The sequence below is a fragment of the Leucoraja erinacea genome, chromosome 1, assembly GCF_028641065.1.
Source record: "Leucoraja erinacea ecotype New England chromosome 1, Leri_hhj_1, whole genome shotgun sequence".
Lineage (NCBI taxonomy): Eukaryota > Metazoa > Chordata > Chondrichthyes > Rajiformes > Rajidae > Leucoraja > Leucoraja erinaceus.
Window position 1 is genome coordinate 125,929,675 of NC_073377.1, and position 17,431 is coordinate 125,947,105.

A 17,431-nucleotide genomic window follows, 5' to 3' on the forward strand; every position below is an offset into this window, starting at 1 on the left:
TCTTTATCATCGTCTATATCTCTCATTTTCCCTTTCCCCTCCCGAAGAAGGGCCTTGACCCAAAATGTCACCTATTCCCTTTCTCCAGAGATGCTGTCTGACCCGCCGAGTTTTTTGTGTTTATCTACAAAGACATTATGGGTTGAGCCAAATAAGAAAGGAGCAATTACTCTAAAGTAATTATATTACAGGCCACCCAATAGCCAGTGGGAGATACAGGATCAGATATGTAGAGAGATTACAGAAGGATGCAATGTGACCACAGGGTTGTTGTAGTGGGTGACTTTAACTTCCCCAATATTGACTGGGACTTACTCGGGGCAAGAGAATTGGATGGGGCAGAATTTGTTCGGTGGAACATGTCAATCCTGCCAATCCAAGGCGGTTTCCTGAAATAGTATGTGGATAGTACAACTCGTGGAGGAACTATACTGGACCTTGTTTTGGGAAATGAGTCTGGCCAGGTGACTGGTGTTGAGGTGGAATAAGCATTTAGGGATAGTGATCGCCGATGACACCACTGTGGTTGGACGAATCACAGATGGGGACAAATCAGAGTATAGAAGTGAGATCGACCGACTGACCAAATGGTGCCAGCACAACAAACTGGCTCTCAACATCAGTAAGACCAAGGAACTGATTGTAGACTTTAGTAGTGGAAGGATGAGGACCCACAATCCTGTTTATATCAATGGGAAGATGGTGGAGAGGGTCAATAACTTCAAATTCTTGGGCGTGCATATATCAGAAGATCTTTCCTGGACCCAGCACACCAATGCAATCAGCGACTCTACTTCTTGAGAAGATGACGGAGATCTGGCAGGTCGAAGAGGATTCTCCTAAACATCTACAGGTGCACGGTAGAGAGCATTCTGACTGGTTGCATCGTGGTCTGGTTCGACAACTTGAACGTCCAGGAGCGAAAAATATTTCAAAAAGTTGTGACCACTGCCCAGTCCATCACCGGCTTTGAACTCCCCACTGTCGAAGGGATCCATCGTAGTGGACGCTCAAAAAGGCAGCCAAAATCATCAAGGACCCACACCATTCTGGCCACACACTTATGTCACCACTGCCATCAGGAAGAAGGTACACTAGCCTGAAGACTGTAACGTCCAGATTCAGGAACAGCTTCGTCCCCACAGCCATAAGGCTATTAAACACAACAAATAAGCTATGAGCTCTGAACTGCAAAAGACTATATTATTATTTGTTATTTGTATTATATTTGTTATTTATTGAACTCCCCCCCCCCCGCGTTATATACAATGCTTACATATTCACATATTCTGTTGTGCTGCAGCAAGTAAGAATTTCATTGTCCTATCCGGGCCATATGACAATAAAACACTCTTGACTTGATCACAAGTTTTAAGATTGTTCTGAATAGGGACAGGCCTAGATGTCGAGGGAAGGTACTTAATTGGGGCAAGGCAGATTACAATGTCATTTGGCAGGAGCTAAGGAGGGTAGATTGGGATCCATTGTTATTGGGTATGTCATCAGATGACATGTGGGAATCATTTAAAAGGCATTCAGGATTGGCATTTTCCAGTAAAGAGGGATAAGGATGATAGAAGTATATAAAATTATGAGAGACATAAATAGGATAGACAGTCTGAACCTTTATCCCAGGGTAGAAATATCCAAAACCAGAGAGCACTGCAAAAAGGTGGGAGGGGGAAAAAAAATTAATGGAAATATGCCAGACAAGTATTTTTGCTTTTCTCAGAGGGTGGCGGGGGCCTGGAATGCATTGCCAGGGTTGATGGTGGAGGCTAATAAAATACTGGCGTTTAAGAAGCTTTTAGATAGGTACGTAGGTTTGCAGGGAATGAAGCTATATAGATCATAGAAACATAGAAATTAGGTGCAGGAGTAGGCCATTCGGCCCTTCGTGCCTGCACCGCCATTCAATATGATCATGGCTGATCATCCAACTCAGTATCCCATACCTGCCTTCTCTCCATACCCCCTGATCCCCTTAGCCACAAGGGCCACATCTAACTCCCTCTTAAATATAGCCAATGAACTGGCCTCGACTACCCTCTGTGGCAGAGCGTTCCAGAGATTCACCTTTCTGTGTGAAAAAAGTTCTTCTCATCTCGGTTTTAAAGGATTTCCCCCTTATCCTTAAGCTGTGACCCCTTGTCCTAAACTTCCCCAACATCGGGAGCAATCTTCCTGCATCTAGCCTGTCCAACCCCTTAAGAATTTTGTAAGTTTCTATAAGATCCCCTCTCAATCTCCTAAATTCTAGAGAGTATAAACCAAGTCTATCCAGTCTTTCTTCATAAGACAGTCCTGACATCCCAGCAATCAGTCTGGTGAACCTTCTCTGCACTCCCTCTGTGGCAATAATGTCCTTCCTCAGATTTGGAGACCAAAACTGTACGCAATACTCCAGGTGTGGTCTCACCAAGACCCTGTACAACTGCAGTAGAACCTCCCTGCTCCTATACTCGAATCATTTTGCTATGAAAGCTAACATACCATTCGCTTTCTTCACTGCCTGCTGCACCTGCATGCATACTTTCAATGACTGGTGTACCATGACACCCAGGTCTCGCTGCATCTCCCCTTTTCCTAGTCGGCCACCATTTAGATAATAGTCTGCTTTCCTGTTTTTGCCACCAAAATGGATAACCTCACATTTATCCACATTATACTGCATCTGCCAAACATTTGCCCACTCACCCAGCCTATCCAAGCCACCTTGCAGTCTCCTAGCATCCTCCTCACAGCTAACACTGCCCCCCAGCTTAGTGTCATCCACAAACTTGGAGATATTGCCTTCAATTCCCTCATCCAGATCATTAATATATATTGTAAGTAGCTGGGGTCCCAGCACCGAGCCTTGCGGTACCCCACTAGTCACTGCCTGCCATTGTGAAAAGGACCCGTTTACTCCTACTCTTTGCTTCGTGTTTGCCAGCCAGTTCTCTATCCACATCAATACTGAACCCCCAATGCCGTGTGCTTTAAGTTTGTATACTAATCTCTTATGTGGGATCTTGTCGAAAGCCTTCTGGAAGTCCAGATACACCACATCCACTGGTTCTCCCCTATCCACGCTACTAGTTACATCCTCGAAAAATTCTATAAGATTCGTCAGACATGATTTACCTTTCGTAAATCCATGCTGACTTTGTCCAATGATTTCACCACTTTCCAAATGTGCTGCTATCCCATCTTTAATAACTGACTCTAGCAGTTTCCCCACTACCGATGTTAGACTAACTGGTCTGTAATTCCCCGTTTTCTCTCTCCCTCCCTTCTTAAAAAGTGGGGTTACGTTTGCTACCCGCCAATCCTCAGGAACTACACCAGAATCTAAAGAGTTTTGAAAGATTATTACTAATGCATCCACTATTTCTGGAGCTACTTCCTTAAGTACTCTAGGATGCAGCCTATCTGGCCCTGGGGATTTATCGGCCTTTAATCCATTCAATTCACCCAACACCACTTCCCGGCTAACCTAGATTTCACTCAATTCCTCCAACTCCTTTGACCCTGCTATTTCCGGCAGATTATTTATGTCTTCCTTAGTGAAGACGGAACCAAAGTAGTTATTCAATTGGTCCGCCGTACCCTTGTTCCCCATGATCAACTCACCTATTTCTGACTGCAAGGGACCTACATTTGTTTTAACTAATCTCTTTCTTTTCATATATCTATAAAAACTTTTGCAGTCAGTTTTTATGTTCCCTGCCAGTTTTCTTTCATAATCTATTTTTCCTTTCCTAATTAAGCCCTTTATCCTCCTCTGCTGGTCTCTGAATTTCTCCCAGTCCTCCGGTATGCTGCTTTTTCTGGCTAATTTGTACGCATCATCCTTCGCTTTGATACTATCCCTGATTTCCCTTGTTATCCACGGATGTACTACCTTCCCTGATTTATTCTTTTGCCAAACTGGGATGAACAATTTTTGTAGTTCATCCATGCAGTCTTTAAATGTCTTCCATTGCATATCCCTTTTAGAATTAATTGCCAGTCAATTTTGGCCAATTCACGTCTCATACCCTCAGAGTTACCTTTCTTTAAGTTCAGAACCATTGTTTCTGAATTAACAATGTCACTCTCCATCCTAATGAAGATATCCATATTAATCCATATTATGGGCACTCTTGCCCAAGGGGGCACGTACAACAAGACTGCTAACTAACCCTTCCTCATTACTCAATACCCAGTCTAAAATAGCCTGCTCTCTCGTTGGTTCCTCTACATGTTGATTTAGTTAACTATCCCGCTTACATTCCAAGAAATCCTCTTCCTCAGCACCCCTGCCAATTTGATTCACCCAATCTATATGTAGATTGAAGTCACCCATTATAACTATTTTGCCTTTGTCGCACGCATTTCTAATTTCCTGTTTGATACCATCTCCAACTTCACTGCTACTGTTAGGTGGCCTGTACACAACACCCACCAGCGTTTTCTGCCCCTTAGTGTTTCGCAGCTCTACCCATACCGATTCCACATCCTCCAAACTAATGTCATTCCTTTCCATTGCATTAATCCCCTCTCTAATCAGTAATGCTACCCCACCTCCTTTTCCTTTCTCTCTATCCCTCCTGAATATTGAATATCCCTGGATGTTCAGCTCCTAGCCTTGGTCACCCTGGAGCCATGTCTCCGTGATCCCAACTATATCATAGTCATTAATAGCTATCTGCACATTCAACTCATCCACCTTATTCCGAATGCTCCTTGCATTGAGACACAAAGCCTTCAGGCTTGTTTTTACAACACTCTTACCCTTTATACAATTATTTTGAAAAGTGGCCCTTTTTGATTTTTGCCCTGGTTTTGTCTGCCTGCCACTTTTACTTTTCACCTTGCTACCTATTGCTTCTACCCTCATTTTACACCCCTCTGTCTCTACGCTCACACATTTAAGAAACCCTTTCCCTTTAACTCCATCCTCCACTATCCCATTAGACACCCCACCCCCCTTATTCAGTTTAAAACCACCCGTGTAGCAGTGGCAAATCTGTCTGCCAGAATGCTGGTCCCACACCTGTTAAGATGCAATCCGTCCCTTTTGTACAGTTCCCCCTTACCCCAAAACAGATCCCAGTGATCTAAGAATCTAAATCCCTGCCCCGTGCACCAGTTCCTCAGCCACACGTTCAGGTCCCGTATCTCCCTGTTCCTGCTCTCGCCAGCACGAGGAACTGGAAGCAAACCGGAGATAACAACCCTGGAGGTCCTGCTTTTCAGCATTTTTCCGAGCTCTCTAAAGTCGCGCTGCAGAATATTCATCCCCTTCTTTCCGACATCGTTTGTGCCGACATGCACTACCACTTCCGGATGTTCACCTTCGCCCTTGAGGATTTTCTGCACTCTGTCCGTGACATCCTGGAGCCTGGAAGGGAGCATACCATCCTCGCATCCCGTCTGTTGCCGTAGAAACCCCTGTCCGTACCTCTCACAATGGAGTCTCCCACTACAATGGCGTTGCCCGCCTTAGGCCTTTTTGGTTTTGGCTCAACAGCCCTATTCGCATCGCAAGCCAGTCCGCCGCTCAGTGTAAACACGTCTTCTGTCCCATCAGCTTCTAAGCGGGTGAACCTGTTCACAAGTGGTACAACACCCAGGGACGTTGGCATTCCATGCTTCCCTCCTTTTCTCACTGTCTCCCACCTTCTCTCTTCCAGTACCTTAGGTGTAACAATCGTACTGTAGGACTTTTCGGGGAACGACTCCGTTTCTCGGACGAACCGGAGGTCATCCACTTGCTTCTCCAGTTCCCCAACACGGTCCTTCAGGAGCTCTACCTGGATGCACTTCTCGCATTTGTAGCAGCCAGAGGCACCAGCGGTGTCCTTGACCTCCCACATACTGCAAGCATCGCACTGAATCAGCTAGCCTGACATCTCCTTCTTTCGTCTCTACCTCTCAAGCGTATTGCATGGTCTCCTCTCCTCAGCCTCCTCGCCGAAGACTCTCGAGCCAAAGACTCACATTTTACTCACAGGGCACTTCCCTCACAAGGCCGCTCACTCACTGCCGCTCGCTAAGAGCCGTCTTGCTTAAATTGACTGATAAATTGCCTGATTTACCAATTTACAAACCAAATTCCTCACTTTTCAACTGTTTTCCCGGCACTGACTCACTTCTCTCCTCCCACTTGGGCTAGAGCCAATCAGTCGTATCTCTTGCTAATCTCCTGCTGCTGGCAGATAGGATCAGTTCAGCTAGGCACACGATGGGCACAAACATTGTGGGCCGAAAGGCCCATTCTTGTGCTGTACTGTTCTATGTTCTTATGGAAGGTCTGAAATATTAATTAAAATATAAACATGTATGTCTTCACAAATGATTTGCTTAGTAACTTTAGTTCCATTTATTTTTTTCAATTAGAAACTGTGCCTTAAACTTGATGTTCTTTTCTCACTTAAGTAAACATCACAAACAGCTCTGAACATTACTCCACTGCTAAGCAAAATTTACCTTGATCTCTCAGAAAGTCTACTTCAGGAGTATCCATGCTCTTGGATTTTTTTAAATCGCAAACCAAAGACGCAAACCGTGGGTGTCTCCAGCTGAAGCCTGAAAAAGATATAAAGTTTCAAAATTGAAAATAATAGTACCTACAGGTTTTTCACGATTGATAAATATAGGACTAAAACAAAATATTCATCACATTGAGTGTTAGCTGTCCTTTCACTCCCTCTGATATCTCTGGCAGTAGTTTTCCATTCACATATATCCAATTCTCTTTTAAAATCATCTATAGGGAGGTTACATGGCAGTCGAGGTCACGACCGGTGACCCGTACTGTTGCCACGCAACGCCTTCTGGAATATAAACGGTGAACATCAGGTAAGCACTTACTATGGCGAGCGGGCCAGTCTTCTGTCCCGACATCCGGACTCCATGGTTACTAGCGGTGGGGGGGGGGGAATTCACCCGGTGTGTGGGTCGGGAGGGTGAACCACCCGGTGTGTGGCTCGGGGGGGGGGGTGAATCACCTCGTGTGTGGGTCGAGGTTCAGGAGGGTGAATGAATCACCCCGTGTGGGGATCAGGGTCCGGGGGGGTAAATCACCCCGTGTGAGGGGATTGGGGGGGGGGGGGGGGGGGGAGTAAATCACCCTGTGTGTGGGTGGGGGTGGTGAATTACACCGTGTGTGGGTCGGGGTCCGGGGGTCGGTGAATCACCCCGGTGTGGGGGTGTTGGTACCGGTGCAGTGTGGTCAGTGACACTGGGTGGGCGGAGGGACCAGACTGTCCCCAACTCTGCCACAGCTGATGGGGACGTTGCCGGGTTATCGTCCCCATGTGTCCGCTGCCCGGAGCCGCGGCCCCGCTCCATCTGGCCCCGTGTGTGTGCGCGCTGCCGACCCACAGCCCATGATTGTGCGGCCGCACAGTGGGGAGACGGGGCGGAGGGCGGCCATGGCCCTACAGCGCTGACCCCGGGGGAGAGTGGGGGCTGTCCCGAGGGATGCGCTCCTTTGTTCGCTTACACCTTGGTGCTCGGGTTCAGAGCACTCAGTCACCCTCCAGCCTTGGACAGTCGTGGGCCGGGACATGCCCTCAATCTGCCGGCACGCTGCTCTTTCGCAAGTCAGTGATTTTGGAGGTTTTCTCTCACCGTTACCCCTATTTCCACCATTTTTTACAGTGCAAAAATTGACCATTTTTGACAGTTTTTAACAGGTAAGAACGTACGTGTTACGTGTGTTACTATTGTATGCCGGAAGCTGCCTTGTACAACAGAAAGATTGAGCTACTCTGTGTGTCACGCCCTTTGACCTGACCTACAGATAATTCATCCCAAATCCTACCACTCATTATATTTTCTATGATCTCTGATTCTATTGAGCTTAAAGTTATGTCCTCTGATTATGAACCTTCAGCAATTAGAAATACTTCTTCCTGAAATGTAGCTTCTCACGAAAAAAAAGTTTGTTTCAATTTGACAATTGGCACCATTAAGTCTGTTTATAACTATTAGCTTCAAAGAAATGGATTCAGTCATAACAACACTACATTTTTTTTCCTCATCAATTACTTCTTTTAAACTGCAATTTAGTAAAATCTATACTTCTGAAATACATCTCCACCAAATGTAGCAAAGTAATTATGCATTCAGTGCTAATTTCTGCTTGTCTATTTTTGATTACATGTTACAACAAAGAGTCTACAACTCCCTCTACTGGAAATACACTGGAATCAAAGTTTCCAGATGTCAGACATTAAAAGAATCCCCCATGGTTTAAGAATGTCATTTCACTGCAGAGACAATTCAATATGAGTAATAAAACTTTAATATATTTACAATATGTTCAAATTATACATTTCGGAGAGAAATGTTTAACATGGTCACTTTCCAGAAGTTTACATCAAATTACTCGGAAAACATTCAAAATTCATATTTTTTTAATAAGATTCCAGCATCTGAAGATTCTTGTATCTCTCGTATACCCAAAATCTATGGTGTTAAAATAGATTTTGAATTACAGAGTAAAAGACACAATATGCTGGAGTAACTCAGCGGGTCAGGCAGCATCTCTGGAGGACATGGATAGGTGACGTTTCAGGTCGGGACCCTTCTTCAGACATACGACCCGACCTGAAATGTCACCTGTCCATATCTGCCAGAGATGCCGCCTGACCCGCTGAGTTATTCCAGCAGTTGGTGTCCCTTTTGTAAGCCAGCATCTGCAGTTCCTTGTTTGTACCTTAAATTACACTTTTAGGAGCCGGCTAAAGGGCAAACCTGAAAAAGTTGGTAATTTGTGTTATTCTTAGTGCCACAACCTAATGAGTATAAAAACTACAAGATATAGATGTGTCTGGAAAAATAGTGCAAAGAAGGCTTCAAGGGCCAATTGCATAGCAGAAGGAAGTTGGGCAATCCATGTATTTTCTATGTGAACAGAACCAAACTGCAACATGGTATTATGATTGTAAACCAACAATGAGGACCTAACTCAAACAAGGACAGAAATGAGACCGATAAGTAAGGGAAAAGGGGGAATATCACCAGTGTCAGCAATGATCAAAAAGTAATGGGGTACTGAAGGGGTACTGAAGGAGTACTTTACATCTGTCTGCAATGGAAATTGCAGTCAATATTTTAGTAAAGAAGGTATATAAAGATTGCTTTAGAAGTAGATAGTGAGTAAAAACTCATTCTATGTCACTGTTACATGTTTTAAGTTACTGAGAAAGATAAATTTGAAATGGCAGATTGACTCTAGTTGCAACTTTTCAGTCCTTAATGATGGAAATCAAACAGTTATAAATATTCAAAACAACGGGATAATGGACAAACCCAGTAACTATTGTTTTGTCATTCTATTAAAATTGGTTGGCATCTTTAAAGGACATAACTACTGGACAAAATTATTACTTGGAAATATTGGATTTATTAATAACACACTGCAAACAAAATATTTACCCGACAAGTCTTTATAAAGAAATTGCAAGAAGTATTGACAAAAGCATGTAGTTGATATATATATATATAGATATAGATATATAGATATATAAACATAATAATTGATAAAGCCTCATGAGTCAATTTCGCTAACAAGTGCATGGTTTTAAGATGCAGGAGCAGCATATTTAAAACAAATCTAATATTAACTTGGCATCCCTTTCCACATATGCTTTCTGACCTGCTGAATATATTCAGGATTTTCTGTTAAACAGCATTGCTGCAGAAGGATCTTGGGGTCAAAAGTTCATAGTTCCCTGAAAGTGGCAACATAACTAGATGGAGTAATAAAGGTAAATGTTAAGAGTGAGGAAGTCATGGAGCTTTACAAAATATTCATGAAGCTGCATTTGGAGTATTATGTGTAGTTTTGGTAACCTTATTACAGGAAGGATGGAGGTTTTGGAGATGGTGGAGAAAACGTTTACCAGGATCCTGTCTGGATTAGAGAGTGTTAGCTATAAAGGAAGATTGGACAAACTTAGATTGTTTTCCTCTGGAATGCCAGAGAAGAGATTGAGGGGAGATCTGATAGGGTGCAGTCAGAACCTTTTTCCCCAGGATCGAAATGCCAAATACTAGAGTGCACAGCTTCATCAGAGGGAGAAAGTTTAAAATGGAGATTTGCAAGGCAGGTTTTTTTTTTAAACCAGAGAGTAGTAGCTGCCTGGAAAGGCACTACCAGACATGGTGGTGGAAGCAGATACAATATTGGCTTTTGAACGTTTTTTGATAGAGGAACTGACGGAAATCCACATTAGGCAGGGTGTGGTGTTGGATAGACTGATGGGACTGAAGGATGAAAAATCCCCAGGGCCTGATGGTCTGCATCCCAGGGTACTTAAGGAAGTGGCTCTAGAAATCATGGATGCATTGGTGATAATTTTCCAATGTTCTATAGACTCAGGATCAGTCCCTGTGGATTGGAGGGTAGCTAATGTTATCCCACTTTTTAAGAAAGGCGGGAGAGAGAAAACGGGGAATTATTAACCAGTTAGCCTGACATCGGTGGTGGGGAAGATGCTGGAGTCAATTATAAAAGATGAGATAGCCGCACATTTGGATAGCAGTAACAGGATTGGTCCGAGTCAGCATGGTTTTACGAAGGGGAAATCATGCTTGACTAACCTTCTGGAATTTTTTGAAGATGTAACTAGGAAAATGTACAAGGGAGTGCCAGTGGATGTAGTGTACCTGGACTTTCAGAAAGCATTTGATAAGGTCCCATTTGATAAGGAGATTAGTGGGCAAAATTAGGGCACATGGTATTGGGGGTAGAGTGGCTGACATGGATAGAGAAGTGGTTGGCAGACAGGAAACAAAGAGTAGGGATTAACGGGTCCCTTTCAGAATGGCAGGCAGTGACTAATGGGGTACCGTAAGGCTCGGTGCTGGGACCGCAGCTATTTACAATATACATCAATGATTTGGATGAAGGGATTTAAAGTAACATTAGCAAATTTGCAGATGACACAAAGCTGGGTGGCAGTGGGAACTGTGAGGAGGATGCTATGAGAATGCAGGGTGACTTGGACAGGTTGGGGGAGTGGGCAAATGCATGGCAGGTGAAGTTTAATGCGGATAAATGTGAGGTTATCCACTTTAGTAGCAAAAACAGGAAGGCAGATTACTATCTAAATGGCGTCGTTGGGAAAGGGGGAAGTACAATGGGATCTGGGGATCCTTGTACATCAATCTATGAAAGTAAGCATGCAGGTACAGCAGGCAGTGAAGAAAGCGAATGGCATGTTGGCCTTTATAACACGAGGAATCGAATATAGGAGCAAAGAGGTCCTTCTGCAGTTGTACAGAGCCCTAGCGAGACCACACCTGGGGTATTGTGTGCAGTTATGGTCCCCTAATTTGAGGAAGGGCATTCTTGCTACTGAGGGAGTACAGTGTAGGTTTACAAGGTTAATTCCTGGGATGGCAGGACTGTCATATGCTGAGCGAATGGAACGACTGGGCTTGTACACTCTGGAGTTTAGAAGGATGAGAGGATATATTATTGAAACATATAAGATTGTTAAGGGTTTGGACACGCTGGAGGCAGGAAACATGTTCCCGATGTTGGGGCAGTCCAGAACCAGGGGCCACAGTTTAAGAATAATGAGTAAGCCATTTAAAACGGACACGAGGAAAACTTTTTCTTACAGAGAGTGGCGAGTCTGTGGAATTCCCTGCCTCAGAGGGCAGTGGAGGCAGGTTCTCTGGATGCTTTCAAGAGAGCTAGATAGGGCTTGAAAATAGCAGAGTCAGGGGATATGGGGAGAAGGCAGGAACGGGGTACTGATTTGGGATGATCAGCCATGATCACATTGAATGGCGGTGCTGGCTTGAAAGGGCCAAATGGCCTACTCCTGCACCTATTGTCTACTGACAGGCACATGAATATGCAGGGTATGGAAGAATATGAATTACAAGCAGATAGAATTTGTTTAATGTGGCATCGTGTTTGGCATAGACATTATGGGCCAAAGGGCCTGTTCTTGAGCAGTACTGTTCTATGTTCTCTATTCTATTGCAGATTTCCAACAACTGCAGTTTTTGATTTCTTTCTGGTTTTGGTGATCAGAGGTAATTATATAGTGGAATTCTGTAGTATTAGTTATCAAGTTCATAGATCTTTTCAAAACATTTTAGATTAGGTAATTCATACTATGATTTAAAATTATACAGACGGACCAAAATTAGTAAATTTGTAACTACATTCAGGACCATTGAGAACAAATATGCAGAATCTGACAAGTTATTATAATGCAAGGTAGAAATTAATATATGAGCACTAATTGAAAACTGCCCAAAGTGCTTTTTTTAAACTTTTGTTTTAAGTTTCACAAAGCAATAGCATTTCCTGATGAAGCCTAACTGTGCTTGTTTTGGTTGCTGTGGAATTTTTTTTTTTAATGTTGCTATGATTCATAAAGTAAACACTTTGGTGCACTATTTACTGCACATGTCCAAGGCAGTCGGCCAGTCATCTTATTGAAACTGGTCCAATGAATGCAATGGATCATTCAGATCTCCATATTGTATTTTTCAACAATTTTCTTATTAATATGGATTGAAATTTGACCTTACAAATTAAGATTACACTATTTGAATCAGGGCATTCATAGTGAAAAACTATTCAACACTAAGTCCCGAATTGGAGGAACAGCACCTCACATTTCGCTTGGGTAGTTTACACCCGAGCGGTATGAACATTGACTTCTCCGATTTCAGGCAGTCCTTGCTTTCTCCCTCCTTCCCTTCCCCTTCCCTACTTTCCCACAGCTTACTGTCTCCGCCTCTTCCTTTCTTCCCACAGCTTACTGTCTCCGCCTCTTCCTCTCCTTCCCTTTCCCTTCCCCCCCGCCATCAATCTGAAGAAGGGTCTCGACCCGAAACGTCGCCTATTCCTTCGCTCCACAGATGCTGCCTCACCCATTGAGTTACTCCAGCTTTTTTGTCTACCACTGAAAATAAATGCATGCCAGCATTCGGAAAATAAAAGAAAGCTATATAGAAACATAGAAAATAGATGCAAGAGTAGGCCATTCGGCCCTTCGAGCCTGCACCGCCATTCGATATGATCATGGCTGATCATCCAACTCAGTATCTCATCTCTGCCTTCTCTCCATACCCCCTGATCCCCTTAGCCACAAGGGCCACATCTAACTCCCTCTTAAATATAGTCAATGAACTGGCCTCAACTACCTTCTGTGGCAGAGAATTCCACAGATTCACCACTCTCTGTGTAAAAAATGATTTTCTCATCTCGGTCCTAAAAGACTTCCCTCTTATCCTTAAACTGTGACCCCTATAATTATATTTGAGGCATAAATCTTTACTAGCTCAAAATTAAGCACACATTTCATTATTCCTTACCATCATAAAATATTTTATATTACCCAATACATTTCCATTGAATTACCTGACAATTCCGGTAAGGTCTGAATGACAATAAAGGAAATTCAATTCAATTCAATTCAATTATTTATACCATTGTTTCAAGCAATCATGTAATGACATTTGATGACTGAGCATCCATTCTCAGTCAATGGAGATAATAAAGAACAACAAACAATGAATTTACCCTTTGATTTAACCAATGCTGATGGCTGACATTACGTTTTTATATTTACCACAATTTTGACAAAAATTCTCAACTACAAAACATGATATTTTACTGAAGATGGGTTTTGGCGCAAAACTTTGCCCATTTCCTTCGATCCATAGATGCTGCTGCACCCGCTGAGTTTCTCCAGCTTTTTTATATACCCATGATATTTTACTTGCTCCCTCCAGTCTATGCCATCATTCAATAAGATCATAACTTGCCTTGGAGGCAAATCTCTGCAGATGTTAAATCTTGAGTGCAAAAAAAAGCTACTCAAAAGGAACTCAATAGGCCAGGCAGCATCTGTGGAGGGAAATGGACAGATAACGTGTGGATCAAGACCTTTCTAAAAGTTCCTCTGTCCATTTCCCCCAGCAGACCCTGCTTAGCTTGCGGAGTTCCTTCTGATGTTTGTTGCTTGTTCATAGCTTGCCTTATCTTAGTCAACTCTGCTTTCCTGCCTGTTTCCCCCACAACCTCAAATCCGCAACATTTTCTCCTTTTAATATATCAAATATTAAAACAAATCTTCTTTAAATCAAACGGTTGAAACCTTTAAGATGAAATGACAATAGGTGCAGGAGTAGACCATTCGGCCCTTTGAGCCAGCACCACCATGATCATGGCTGATCATCCACAATCAGTACCCCGTTACTGTCCTCTCGCCATATCCCCTGACTCCGCTTTCTTTAAGAGCTCTATCTAATTCTCTCTTGAAAGCATCCAGAGAATAAGCCTCCACTGCATTCACATTGTAGACATAAGCAACTGCCGATGCTGGTTTACGGAAAACCCCCCCACAAAATGCAGAAGTAACAGCGGGTTAGGCAGCATCCCTGGAGAACATGGATAGGCGATAGACATAAAATGCTGGTGATATCAGCGGCACAGACTGCCTGGCCCGCTGAGTTATTCCAGCATTTTGCACCTATCTTATGGAGATCCGCTGAATTACTCCAGCACCGTTTGTATGTATTGACACTGTGCTGTGCAACGTGTTTGCAGTATATTTTCTTTGCTGCTCACGCCGTTTAAAAAAAGAATAAATCACTGTACACTTTAAGTAAGGTGCATCATTGGTAGCACCCTGCAGTGAATGCAGTTGGTTTTGCAGCAAGGGGAGCAGCTGCCCGACCGCGAGCCGGGGAGCCGAGTGGATGGATGACGCCCGGGGGCCGCGGTCGCCCTGGAAACCGAACAACTCGCGCCGGGGAAAATAACGGCCACCGACCTGCGGAGCGGGACCGGCCCGACCACTGACCACAGCGATCCGCTCCTGCTCCTGCTCCTGCTCCAGCCGCACTGACTCCCTCCCTCCCTCCGCACCGCCCAGCGACACCGGCCCGCACTCAACGGCCGCTGCCCTTCGGAGATTTAAAACCCCGCCGCCCGGCCCAGCGCTGCCACCGCTCCGAAGGGTCCGGCTGGGCAACCAGAGCCACGACTACAGTTCCGCCCGCTGCAGGTTGCTGGCGCCTGTCTCGCCACTTGCTCGTGTTCAAAGATCATAGAGTATCTTCGGTCGTGTTTACTGTTCCTCTTCTAACAACCTCACTGTTTACTGCAAAGTGCCCGGGAAACCACAAGAGAGCTTCGAAACGATTGAGAATTTCGGGGCTGTAAGTAGTTTTAGTCGTATGTATGTAGAGCTTGGCGTGTGGGTTTTTATGTTGTTATATATGGTGGAGGGAAACTTTGAATGGGGTGTTTACGGGGCCCTTTGGCTGGTGTGAGCTTGGATGCAGCAGGAACAGCAACAGCGCTCCCTCATCGTCCCTTCAGGTGCAGCCCACACTCTGCCACTGCCTGCAGCAAAACTGTTTATAGCAAGTCCCCAAAGAATAGTGAGAAAGTAACTAGTCGCGTTTATTCCGAAGATAGACACAACGTGCTGGGGTAACTCAGCGGGACAGGCAACATCTTTGGAGAGGAGGAATGGGTGACGTTTCGGGTCGAGACCCTGCTTGTAGCAATGTTACAAAATTTTGAGATTTTAAATATCAAGTCTGTAATTTATCCCATCCGATAAAGCATAAAAAGAAGTTTGTATTGACACCTAATTCACTTTCATATCTTCAGTATTAACAATGTTATGGCCATTTTCATACTCGGAAATAAGCATCTTGTTCCCTATTGCTTTTTCATGGACTTAACAAAAGCTGTGATCGAGGACAGTCAAAAGCTTCCCAAGAACTTACTCCTAAGTAATAGACACTCCACTAATTTCCACCCCTGACTCTTGAATTTCAGGCACGTTGCTGGTGTCTTCCAACTGTGAAGACTGAAGCAAAAAAGTTATTCCTCTGCCATTTCTTTATTCCCCATTATCACTTCTCCTGGATCATTCTCCAGTGGTCCAACGTCCACTCTTGCCTCTTTCTTGCTTTTTATATAACTGAAGAAACTCTTGCTCTCCTCTTTTATATCATTGGCTAGCTTACCTTCTGTTGTTCTTTAAATGCCTCCCAATCCTCTGGCTTCCCACTAATCTTTGCTATGTTATATGCCTTCTCTTTTAGCTTTATACTGTCCTTGACTTCCCTTGTCAGCCACGGTCGCCTTTTTCTCCCCCAATAATCTTTCCTCCTCTATGGAATGAAAAGACCCTGCATCTTCCAGACTATTCCCAGAAATTCCTGCCATTACTGTTCCACCATCATCCTTGCTAGGGTTTCTTTCCAGTCAACTTTGGCCAGCTCCTCCATCATGCCTCTGTCCCTTTTGCACAGCTGCAATACCGACACATCCAATATCACCTTCTCCCTCTCAAATTGTAGATCAAAACTTAAAATTAAGATTAAAAGGTATCGACCACAATATGATGATTAAAACAATACAATACAATACGGGTTTATTCATCACATTGCACATAAAGTGCAAGTGAAATGAATATGTCAGCAGCGATACAATGAGAAAGAACACACAATACACAATAAACATTTGACACAAACATCCACCACAGCATTCATCACTGTGGTGGAAGGCACAACATTTGGTCAGTCCTCCTCCATTCCCCCCGTGGTCGGGACCAGAGTCCAGAGCCAGTCCATAGTCGGCTCTTCCCCACCGGAGACCGCGGCTTCAGGATGGTGTAGGCCGCAGGCCGGCGGTCGAAGATTTAAATTCCCGCCGCGCCGCAGCCAGAGCACCGCAGACTACAGGGCCGTCGGTCGAAGCTCCCCTCTAGGGGTGATGGAAAGTTCACCCCAGGCCCGCGGTAGAAGTTGGCCACGTGCCGGCATTCGGAGCTCCTTCTTCCCTCAGGTCCCTCACGAGGGATCCCGGGCTGTAGACGCCACGCCAGCTGGAGCTCTGCAGACCGCGGCTTCAGGCTGCCGGCTGCCGCGGGCCAGCGAAATGGAGCGCTCCACTCCCGCTCCACGCCGAGAGTCCACGCTGCGCCCGCCGCTGAAGCCCAGGGCGCGTCTCTGGGAAAGGCAGCCCGATCCTCGTTGTTAGGCCATGGGGGAGGCGACCTGGAAAAAGTCGCCTTTCCGTGGAGGAGGCGACCGAAGCGGTTTCTCCCTCACCCCCCCACACCACCCCCCACACAAGACACACAGAGGAACATTAAAAACATACTTTAAAAAAACAAAAAAAAAAAAAAAAAAACAGACACGCTGCTGACAGGACGCCAGCTTGCAGCGCCCTCACCGACAAAACTTATCATATTGTGGTCGCCACCTTCTAATGGTTCCTTTACCCCGAGTTCCCTTATCAAAACCGGTTCATTACATAACACTAAATCCAAAATTGCCTTTCTACGTAATCTACGGTTAGTCAAATCCATGTCACATGTCATAATCTCCATACCAATATTCCAAAAACTGAGTCTGATCACGCTCAGTCAACACTGGTGACTGGGCCATGTTGTCT

General features: G+C 44.6%; 2 protein-coding genes across 4 annotated transcripts in view; one reads left to right on the forward strand and one right to left on the reverse strand.

The window, feature by feature from the left end:
• The window catches only part of sclt1 (sodium channel and clathrin linker 1), a 69,925-nt gene extending 54,982 nt beyond the window's left edge, over positions 1 to 14,943 (reverse strand). Inside the window, exons 1-2 of the mRNA XM_055643212.1 lie at positions 14,787 to 14,943; positions 6,457 to 6,555 (exon numbers count right to left, since the gene is read on the reverse strand). Coding sequence (XP_055499187.1) covers positions 6,457 to 6,493 — 37 coding nt within the window. The 5' untranslated portion in view covers positions 6,494 to 6,555; positions 14,787 to 14,943. The remainder of the gene's footprint in view (positions 1 to 6,456; positions 6,556 to 14,786) is intronic.
• An 80-nt stretch (positions 14,944 to 15,023) lies between these two features.
• The window catches only part of c1h4orf33 (chromosome 1 C4orf33 homolog), a 42,645-nt gene continuing 40,237 nt past the window's right edge, over positions 15,024 to 17,431 (forward strand). Inside the window, exon 1 of one of the 3 annotated variants that reach the window (XM_055643233.1) lies at positions 15,024 to 15,174. The gene's annotated coding sequence lies outside the window, so the exon portion shown is untranslated. The remainder of the gene's footprint in view (positions 15,175 to 17,431) is intronic. The other 2 variants (XM_055643241.1, XM_055643226.1) reach the window with 2 other exon arrangements.